The sequence below is a fragment of the Dreissena polymorpha genome, chromosome 15 (assembly GCF_020536995.1).
Source record: "Dreissena polymorpha isolate Duluth1 chromosome 15, UMN_Dpol_1.0, whole genome shotgun sequence".
Taxonomy (NCBI): domain Eukaryota; kingdom Metazoa; phylum Mollusca; class Bivalvia; order Myida; family Dreissenidae; genus Dreissena; species Dreissena polymorpha.
This window is the reverse complement of record NC_068369.1, coordinates 29,259,907-29,270,805: the sequence shown is the minus strand read 5'-3', so window position 1 is coordinate 29,270,805 and position 10,899 is coordinate 29,259,907. Positions and strand designations below refer to the sequence as shown.

General features: G+C 36.0%; 1 protein-coding gene across 2 annotated transcripts; it reads right to left on the bottom strand.

Moving 5' to 3' along the window:
• Window positions 1-1,250: 1,250 nt before the first annotated feature.
• On the bottom strand, window positions 1,251-10,529 carry LOC127860641 (homeobox protein engrailed-1a-like). 2 transcript variants are annotated; one of them, XM_052398865.1, is made up of 2 exons: window positions 9,786-10,529; window positions 1,251-2,410 (listed from the first exon to the last, which is right to left on the bottom strand). In XM_052398865.1, the coding sequence occupies exons 1-2, from the start codon at window positions 10,486-10,488 to the stop codon at window positions 2,103-2,105; spliced, it is 1,011 nt and encodes a 336-aa protein (XP_052254825.1). In that variant the 5' UTR covers window positions 10,489-10,529; the 3' UTR covers window positions 1,251-2,102. The 2 variants fall into 2 exon arrangements, with proteins under 2 accessions (XP_052254825.1, XP_052254826.1); XM_052398866.1 differs by having other exon boundaries at window positions 9,795-10,529.
• Between the last annotated feature and the right edge of the window lie 370 nt (window positions 10,530-10,899).

Here is a 10,899-nt window from a genome sequence, read left to right as displayed (position 1 = left end):
CGCAGAGGCTAATCTAGGACGACAGTTTACCCACATGCATTTTCCTCATAACAAGGCTCGAATGGACTCCTTTAAAGTGAGATTATACGATTTGTATATGTGTTAAAGTGTAATATATTGATAAAATATGTTACAATGACACAAAAGGCAAGACAAATTATACATTGAAGACGAATTTCATAAAATGCTGCAAAAACAAATTAGTGCCCCGAGCCGATTGTGACGAAGATATTTCGTACATATTTTCCTACAATAACCAAAACATTCGTCTTTTTATTAGGAATGGAGTTAGTGTTCGTGTGGCGTATGAATAGATATCGTTGCAGGAAATTAAAATGATCCGTAAAACTAAATTTAGATTCACATCGTACATGCATGATATACATGCTGGCGAATTCGACTGTACAGACATTTTCGATTTCAGAATTAAATATCTGGCTTATTTCGCATGTTTCGACACATGTTCTTCTTAACTTTTGTTTTAATTTATATTGAATTATATGTATAATAAGTTTTTACACATATTATATAAATTCATAAGTATTTGACAAAATCGTATAATCTCCCTTTAATTACTCATCTTCGTTGTTTGTAATATTGACCCAGTCAAACATTGATCGAATTAAAGTAACATTAATACTCAAAATCATAAGAACTACGTCGTGCTACCGAAGCTGCCCGAAGCCAATCTCACATTCGCTCGTTAATGTCCGGATATCGTAGCCGGAAATTCACGTAGAATATATATTGTCAAAACACAAAAACGAGCATTTTGTATCGTGTTACCAGACCACATCTACCTTTGAAATGTTTGCTATTGCTATAAGGAACATTGATTTTGCATGTGTTAACTTTATTTTTTGAAATATTGTACGAAATATTTTGAGTGTTTATGGGGTTAATTTTTTCAAATTAGTTATTACTTTTGAGATTGTTTCATTAATTCGTTTTTATAATAAGGTAAGGGCAAGAGTTCAGAGCACTTTATTTGCAAAATAATTTACGAATCAAATATAAATACAAATCAATAACTGCATATATTACAGTAGACGCGCGAAACAAGAAAAGGTAATTGCTTAGGGCATAGGAAAAGAATATTATGCAGAAATAATAAATACATAAAACTAATCAGAGATTAATGAATTATATATATTGTTAGCATATATTTAAAGTTCAATTTTTTCTTTTTTACAACTGGCGATGTAACCACAAGAAGTTGATATGCAACTAAGAGTACCAAAAATCATATCACCAAATCGTCAAATATTTATTTCATACATATTTCAAGATTAAATGACAAGAATGTATCGTTAAACTGAAAATGGAATAAAACAGGGTAAATGGTCAGAATTCAGTAGATTTTGACAACACAAACAACAACAACAACACTTTTCCTTCGAAAAAATGATGATGACTTACATTAATAGCTTGTATAACGCGAAGTTGTGTTTTAAAAATTATTTTTCACAATATAAGCCTCGTTTTGGGAAAACTGGGCTTAACGCATGTGCGTCAAGTGTTGTCCCAGATAAGCCTGTACATGCCGCACAGGCTTATCAGAGACGAAACTTTCCGCTTGTATGTTTTTTTTCGTGAAAAGGAATACTCTTTTAACCGAAAACCCAGTTTGGGTGGAAATTGTCGTCCCTGATTAGCCTGTGAGGACTGCACAGGCTAATCTGGGACTAAACTTCACGCACATACATTGAGCCCAGTTTTCCCAGAGCAAGATTGACGTAAAATGAGCCACTTTTGAAACGCAGCCACAGAATTATCATTCACGTCGCAATTCCCTTTATGTTGACTAAAATGTGGTTTGAAGTTTGAAACCTGGCAAAAAACTAAATTGAGTCATATATTTATCAAAAAAATACAGATATATGGATTTCCGCCAGATACATATAAAAAGTCACAAACAAAAAATACTTTAAAAACCAGCACATGATTTGTGTAAACGCAGTAGTCACGAGTACTCTCAACTACATCATCAAATAGTGTTGAGACTGCGATATTTCCCTGGAGGGGGGATACACCATAAATCCGACGCAATCGCTTGCTCACTCGTCGTCGCCGTCATGTAATGTCCGGTAAGCAGCCACCGATCACGACTCCGCCTTCACCGGAAGTGTCTTGTGATTATAGAGCCCCTGGGCGATCAGCTCCATGGCGAGACCATTGCGCTCACCGGTTCCCTTCTTTATTTTGGCACGCTTATTCTGGAACCAGATCTTAATCTGCGATTCGTTCAGGCCAAGTTCCCGCGCGAGCTGCTGCCGTCGGCTCTCCGACAGGTACTTATTGGCGTCGAACTCGTCCTTGAGTTTCCGGAGCTGCTCCGTGGTGAAGGCGGTTCGCGGCCGCTTCTCGTCCACCGTCTTCTCCTTCCGCTTGAGCTTCCGGCAGCGCGGCCCTGAAGGAAGACACCATATAGGTTAAACCGGTTGTACATGTATTCCGAAATGCTGTGCATTAACTGTTCCACGGCGCCGATCCTTACTTTCATGTTTGTGTGTACAGGTATTTGTTTTATTTTAATCACATTGAATGATGATCGATTGCATCGAAAGACTTATTCTTGTTGAAACGCTCTCGAGTCCGTTTTTGGGGTAAAATGAGTACTTAGTATCATTTGGGGGAGATCAAAAGAACGCTTGCACATTGGGGATCGAACCTGTTTGACCTACCGGTCGCTAATCCGACACCATACCCTCAAACCACACCATGTTGGTGTCAAATGTTGTGACGTACTTTCGCGTGGCGTATAGGCAATTCGATGTTCGCCTTAAATCTTGAGGCATAATAGATGGTGACAATAATGTATCTCCAAATATGTTGCGGGGGTTTTACCCTTAAAGCGCTGGAGCTGAATTTTAAAGGCCTTTGCAAACAGTTTGGATCCAGATGAGACGCCACAGAACGTGGCGTCTCATCTGGATCCAAACTGTTTGCTATTCTGATAGTATTCTTTGAAAAAAATTCGAAGAAAATGGTAATTTTAGAAATTCAGCAGACGACATTTTAGCAGACGACAAATTTCCCAGCATGCAAAGGGTTTAAGTATTCCTATTTTACAGGTTATTCTGTTGAATTATTAGATTGGTTACCTCCCCTTATCTATCGTTACTCTCTATATAGTCAACGGTTATATTCAACGGGGAACCAGTTAATTGAATTATATGTGTTTGCAATTCAAACGTCATGTGAACTGTAAAATTAGCATGGCGACCGTATGGATTGTTATTGAAGCGTATTGAGACTTTGTGTAAACGTATATTTTAAATGTTAAAGGGATCTTTTCGCGGTTTGGTAAATTGACAAAATTGAAAAAAGTTGTTTCAGAATCGCAAATTTTCGTTTTAGTTATGATTTTTGTGAGGAAACAGTATTACTGAACATTTACCATAGTCCAATATAGCCATTATATGTATCTTTTGACGATTTGAAAACCTAAAAATTATAAAGCGTTGCAACGCGAAACGATTGAATAATTTGGATAGTTCTGTTGTTGTCGTTTAAATTTACGAAACTACGAAGATTGCTTTTATAAGGTATAAAATACATAAACTGCGTATACCCGGCGGAATAGCCGAGAGGGCTAATGCGTTTTTACTTCAGACTAACTCCAGGACTCCGGGGGTCACTGGTTCGAGTCCTGGTACCGGCTACTTTTTTTCCATTTTTTTATTTTATTCTTGATTTTTTTACTGGAGCTTTTAAGATACAATGTTTACATGTATCAATATAAAGCATTTAATGACACACTTTAAAATATGCCAAAATCTGTGAAAAGGCCCCTTTAATTAACCTCTGTCTGTGAAAACCTTGGTGAATGCATATGCGCAACGTGTCGTAACCAATTAGCCTGTGTCGTACCCAATTAGCCTGTGTCGTACCCAATTAGCCTGTGTCGTACCCAATTAGCATGTGACGTTTTGATTGAATGTTTCGCGTAATGGAAGTCTCTTTTCCATGGAAATCAATTTAGGACGGAAAGTGTCGTCCCTGATTAGCCTGTGTGTAATGCACGGACAACTCTGGGACGACACTTGACGCACATGCATTAAGTCCTATTGTAACAAAGAGAGGCTTATTTGACATTACACGTGTATTTCAATGGGCAATGCCGATCTTTAATTACTCGGATAACTTTCTTTTTTTAACCCATTTATGCCTAGTGTCCTGAAAAAAAGGACATTGCAAACAGCGTAGACCCAGATGAGACGCCGCATAATGCGGCGTCTCATCTGGGTCTGCGCTGTTTGCTTACAGAAATTTCTGTAAGAAATATTCTAAATATAGAAATAAATTTACTAGACATCCCTAATTTTGGAAATAACTTGATCCAATTTAGAAGGATGGGAGAGTCCACTGGGCATAAATGGGTTAAGATAATCGGTGATACTCTGGAAATGATTCCTCAAACAAAGTATTATATCTCATCAGGAAACACTTTTTTGTACGCGGTTTCAAACGATTTCAGCGAACATTAGAACAATTGCAATTTGCAACCCGCGGCTGTTGCGACTGGCCATAAAACCGTGTAAATCTTGTTATATTTCACCGGCTAACAGGCGAAATAATTAGCGAAACATCAATCAAAATAGTTCGCAGCATGGTTTCCAACGAAGTCTTAATTCGCGGCACCATAAACTGACAGAATCTATTACTTCTATGCGGAAAGAACAGTTAACAAGATTAACTGGCTTGTAGCTTGTATGCCACTGGAAGCATTTTCGAACACTCTGGGAAACTAGATCTCTGTGCACGAGCGTTAATTGTGGTCCCATGTTAAAGTCTCTATAACGCTCAAAATAAACGAAAATTTCGTTAAGTATTTCGTAAAATAAAGTTAACGCCTTAACAATCAGTGTTCCGTATAAGCAATAGCCAAAATGTCAACGCTTGATGTGGTATGATTACATAAATTTTTGTCGATACAAAATGCTCGTTTTTATTTCTTTGTGGCCACAATTAATTCCCGCGAATATATCTATTCATACGACACACGAACACCATTTCAGTGTTCATGTGTCGTATAAATAGATATGCAAAGCAATAATAAAAACGAGCATTTTGTATCTACCAACATCTATTTTACCAGTCCACATCTGACGTTGAAATTTCGGCAATTGCCATAAGGAACACTGATTTTTAATTGGTTAAGTTTATTTTACGAACAATTGTACGAAATTTTCGTTGATTTTGAATAGTAATGTTACTTTAACCCTTTGAGTGCTGGAACCGAATTTTAAAGGCCTTTGCAAACAGTTTGGATCCAGATGAGACGCCACAGAACGTGGCGTCTCATCAGGATCCAAACTGTTTGCTATTCTGATAGTATTCTTTGGAAAAAAATCGAAGAAAATGCTTATTTTAGAAATTCTGCAGACGACATTTTAGCAGACGACAAATTTCCCAGCATGCAAAGGGTTAACTTTGCAGTCCGCTCAGGCTAATCACGTTCCGCTTTTCTGGTATTTTCCGTTTAACCCTTTGCATGCTGGGAAATTTGTCGTCTGCTATATGTCGTCTGCTGAATTTCTTAAATTAGCATTTTCTTAGATTTTTTTCAAAGAATACTATCAGAATAGCAAACAGTTTGGATCCTGATGAGACGCCACGTTCTGTGGCGTCTCATCTGGATCCAAACTGTTTGCAAAGGCCTTTAAAATTCGGTTCCCGCACTGAAAGAGATAATTTGCAGTCCGCTCAGGCTCATCACTTTCCGCTTTTCTGGTTTTCCGTTTAAATTGCACAAATAAAACAGTTGTGCCTACGATATCCGAAAGGCAGTTTTTCCGTCTGTTTTCTGTCCTTTTTTATTTTGTTTTTATTCTGACATCAAGATAAACTTTATGAAAAATTCGCACGATTCGGCGCATAATATTTCCATTTCTATTTGATAACTATGTGATATTTGATAACTATGTGATATTTGATAACTATGTGTAAGTTATTGGTGGTTTCTTGTTGTAAATAATAGAAATAATGATAAATAATAATAATAATAATAATAATAATAATAATAATAATAATAATAATAATAATAATAATGATGATACTTATAATACTAAATCTAAACTAATACTAATAATAAATAATTAATATTAGTAATAATATAGTTCCTTCTGCATTTCAACAGAATGCGGATTGGAACAGCCTTAGTGTTGGCGCATATAAAATCGTCAAGTTTATGTCTTGTGACGGAGTGGTACGTCGCGTTTAATTTGCACGTGTCACTTGATGCTAGGGTCGCTGTCACGAGCACAGCACGACGCGGGATCAGTTTTCACGAAAGGTTAATTGATAAATAACTTCATTATATCAATTTACCAACACTGCGAAAAATGGCGTAGATGGATTACATTGATGGATGTATATTGTGTTTACTTAGTGCGATATTCAGTTGTTTGGTTGCATAAGAAGCCAGTTTAATTGAAAAGAAGTTTCAGGAAAATTTTGTGAAATAAAATGCGGACCCAAAGTTCGTCGTATTTAAATATCACACGGCATTCTATATGATGAGTAAAAGGAGATAATTCGTTTATTAATAACGCACGGCATTTTACATGACGATATAACGATATTATTTTTGAATAAAAATGCATCCATTCTCAGCACCAGAGTCTTTGATAACTTATTTTCAGGAATTTATTTGATGCCCTCGTTACTGTTAAGATTTCCGTTATTTTAACCCATTTAAGCCTAGTGGACTCTCCCATCCTTCTAAATTGGATCAATTTATTTCCAAAATTAGGGATGTCAAGTATATTTATTTCTATATTTAGAATATTTCATAGAGAAATTCCTTTTAAGCAAACAGCGCAGACCCAGATGAGACGCCACATCATGCGGCGTCTCATCTGGGTCTACGCCGTTTGCAATGTCCTTTTTTCAAGACGCTAGGCATAAATGGGTTAAGCACGGGCAAATCAGAGAAGACACGTTCGCCTTGACTGGATTTTCGTTTATAATAGACTTCTTTTAGACTAAAAATAACATAAAAGCGTTCGCTGATAGGCCAGTGAAGACAACACATTATAATCTTAGACGACACTGTGCGCACACGCATTTAGCACCTTTTCCCAGGACGCGCATTTATATTTTGCTGTTCAAATAAATCGTCGCTTGATTGCTTTAGTGCTTTAACTACCATTTTCATTTTTTGGAGAGAAACGCATGGTTAGGTCTAACCTTGTGGGAGATTCAGCAAAAATGTGGGAGCACAATGGAATCGAAAAACTTTTTCTGTGGCGACTGAATCTTGAATCCGATTACGTCATATTAAAGATCTCGCTCTCACGAACACAGCGATTAAAAAAAACTCATTTTTGAAACAAAATGGAGATAAAACACATTAGCAATAAAGCGACGAAATCACTGGCTTATTTTGATAAGTAATATATGCAGAGGTTTGCCGCGATGTTCTTATTTTTATCCAATTATCTAACACTAAAAAGCATGAAACACAAATAATGAGGTACCTCAAATAATGTATTATGTCAATGATAAAACACATGAATGGCGTTTCGACAAAATTAGCACAAACTTTATTAGATTGTATGGTTTTCCAAATAATGTTAATTGATTAAAATTCGAATCAAAAGACGAAAAGACTGCTGATCGTGATTTAAGTAAATATAAAGTTTATATACATGTAGTATTTAATACATTCATAGGGCGGTAACCGTGCTTAAACATAGACTAAATTATTTTCATATAACACTGTTACACTTCCGCCTAATTCAATCTTAATGTATAACCCACTGTACCAAATTAATACGTGTCATTGGTTTTAATATAAAAATCCCTGTGGGTTACCTATCGAAGTAATTTATTGTCAACGTTTTCCAATTTTAATAGATTGTTTGCCAATAAAATCAATAATTGAAGTAAATGTAACGGAATCGTCGATTTACGTTTTAATTATTGTAAATAAATTATGATATGAGAGTTCACGCATACTCAGTTAATTTAAAGCATATTTGCAATTTGTTTCTGTATTATAGAGCTGTACAATATGAAAGCGTACTTTACTGAGATCGATACTCAAAATTAACTAACATTGATTTTAAAGCAGTATAAATACATGTAAATATTGGAAACTGCATGTAGTAAACTATATCAAAACATAAATTGTTGGTTAGTTTGAACGCTCGGACTGGTGTCTTTTATTTTATACAGACCTCTTAAAAAATATTAAACCTTTACAATATGTATTCATTAAATTATATCAATAAGAGAATCATAAATTCCTAGAAATTTGTATTTGACTTTCTTGTAAAAAACCAGCAGCAAATCCTTTATATCATAAAATGAATTATTAATAATACAATAGGGAATATTTATATAATTAAGGGCTGGATAGTAATGCCTCTAAAACATGATGTTTTTTTAGGAATCTCTCAACACTGCTCGTCTTGTTTGTTGTCTTTAACCCATTTATGCCTAGTTGACTCTCCCATCCTTCTAAATTGGATCAATTTATTTCCAAAATAAGGGATGTCAAGTATATTTATTTCTATATTTAGAATATTTCATAGAGAAATTCCTTTTAAGCAAACAGCACAGACCCAGATTAGACGCCGCATTATGCGGCGTTTCATCTGGGTCTACACTGTTTGCAATGTCCTTTTTTCAGGACGCTAGGCATAAATGGGTTAACTACAAAACTAAAATATGTTGATATTGACGATGCCGTCAGTTAAAAGAATGTTACGTGTAAAATACCAACTATTAGTCAAAAGTCTACGGTTTAGACATTATATTTTGGACAAAAATAAAAAAAGCTGATAAAATTAACTGAAAGTTTACGTTTTATAAAAGCAATATTATTTGATTACTCTAAATAAAACGATATATGATCATGTGAAACAATGGTTAAAAAAATCCTCGTGGGTTATCGACCAAAGTATTGTATTTTGAACGTTTTCCAATTTTAATCGATTGTTTGCCAAAAAAGTCAATAATTGAAGTAAAAGTAACGGAATCATCAATTTACGTTTTAATGAACATGTGAAACCATTGATTTTAAAAATTTAAATTTCCCGTTGATTTTTTCACACCTAAAACTTTTAAAAATAGCATAACATTTTATAAGGCACAGGGTGATTATAAAGCTTCTTCTTATTTTGACAATTTTTTTCTATAACGCTTTTTCCTCCATGATAATTCAAGTACCACAAAATAAAATTCGATGCACGCCTCAATAAATCGCATTCAATTTCTCTTATATTTCTACAGTGTGTTTTCACCATATTTGGAATGGGACCGGGACCCTTTGAATAAGGAACAATAGCGCCGACTAAAATTGTGAAATAGGGGTATTTTATTTTTTCCTATATTTTTAAATTGTTAATAAGTGTTTTCAATATTATATTTAGTGAGGTTCAATCCATAAAGCTGCATACGGAGATTTGGAAACGGGAATTTTAGGAAGTCATTTGGAGTAAATATATTACTCAAAATTGACTAAGGATCACTTTTTATTTTCACATATCTTCGATTTAATTTAATTTAATTTAAATTGTTATTTTGCAGGTTTTGATATTAGAATGTGTGTTTTTGATTTTATTTTTAAGTATTGTTTTATCATTGATGCGTGACGCTGGCTGAATCTAGCTAGGGGTGAACTTCAAATTGCACATACTATAAAAAGTGATGCTTAGCAAATTTTGAGTAGCATATATAATTTTTAAAATTGGTAATGGGGCCGAATACAGGCCCCAAATTTGACCATAAAACACTGTTCTAACCAACAGAAATGTTCAAGAAAGCGTTCTTACTAGTCCTACCTGCCGACGGTCTATCCGAGTATCGCGTGCAGTAGACCCACGCCGGCCACAGCTTCCCGGTGCCGTCACCGTCGCCGCCTTCCTTCCGGCCACCACTAACGGTGGGGCTACTTCCGGGACTTCCCGCGGGACTCGTCGCCGGGCTACTCTTGACGCTCTCTCCGTCGGACCCACAATATTCTCGTCGGCGTTCCCCCGTTTCCGGTCGCGAATCGCTGTCGCGTTCGTGTTTGTCAGCGACGTCATTCGGTTTTGACGCGAAATTCCGTACGTCCAGATTTAGCGGAAGGCTTTGGTTAATGCTTTTGATCGCGTTCAAGCTCGTAATGTTAGTGTCAGTATTATGCGACGACGATGATGTTGGAATGTTTTGAATTGTAAGTCCCGACGCACATTTTTGGTTAGGCACTGAAAATGCACTGATGGTTAATCCATATTGTTCGTGTAACCTTGCGCTCCAGTTATAACATGTGTACGGGTGTTTAGTGTTGAATGTTTCGCGGTAACGAGATAAATCCAACACTTCTGTCGTCACACATTTCTTGCCGAAGCACGGTTTCAGAATTTCAGTTATACTAAAATTAGTAAAATTATCATCACCGTCTTTATGCTCCATGTTCGCGGATTTATTTTCTATTCCACCCGTCTGCTCTACTCCCAGCAGACGTTTAGTCAAAGATTCGAGCTCCAACATTACAAATATGTTCGCTGTCTCACTTTCTTCGATGAGACATGAGTCTGAAATTGAAAAGTCAAGCATTTGTTATTGTGTTGATGAATACGGAGGGGAGTGCTCTATTTAGCGAGAGGCGTGTTTGATTAGCCAATGAAAAACGCGAAAAGCTAATCGATTCACCGCCCTGACGCTGCCGGCAAATCGAGCCACAGTGAAGATTTTAACTTTTGATCGCAGTTTTGTTAATTTGACGCTCAGGGCAAATCGGAAACATTAGTTCAAATACTGGTTTTACGGAGATTAAATAAACAGCTTGCGTTTAACTGCACAATGTTGAGAACTTTCAATTTTGCTCAACGGATGACTTTGTTTTCATAAATTGAGAGATCTTTAAATATATTATTTGTGTTTACGTATTATTTAATTTTC

Coding starts and splice junctions, on each gene's coding strand:
- LOC127860641 (XM_052398865.1), bottom strand. CDS start 10,488: ATGTTGGAGCTCGAATCTTTGACTAAACGTCTGCTGGGAGTAGAGCAG. Junction 2,411..9,785: donor ACCGTCGGCAGGTAGGACTA/GTAAGAACGCTT, acceptor GTCTTCCTTCAG/GGCCGCGCTGCCGGAAGCTC.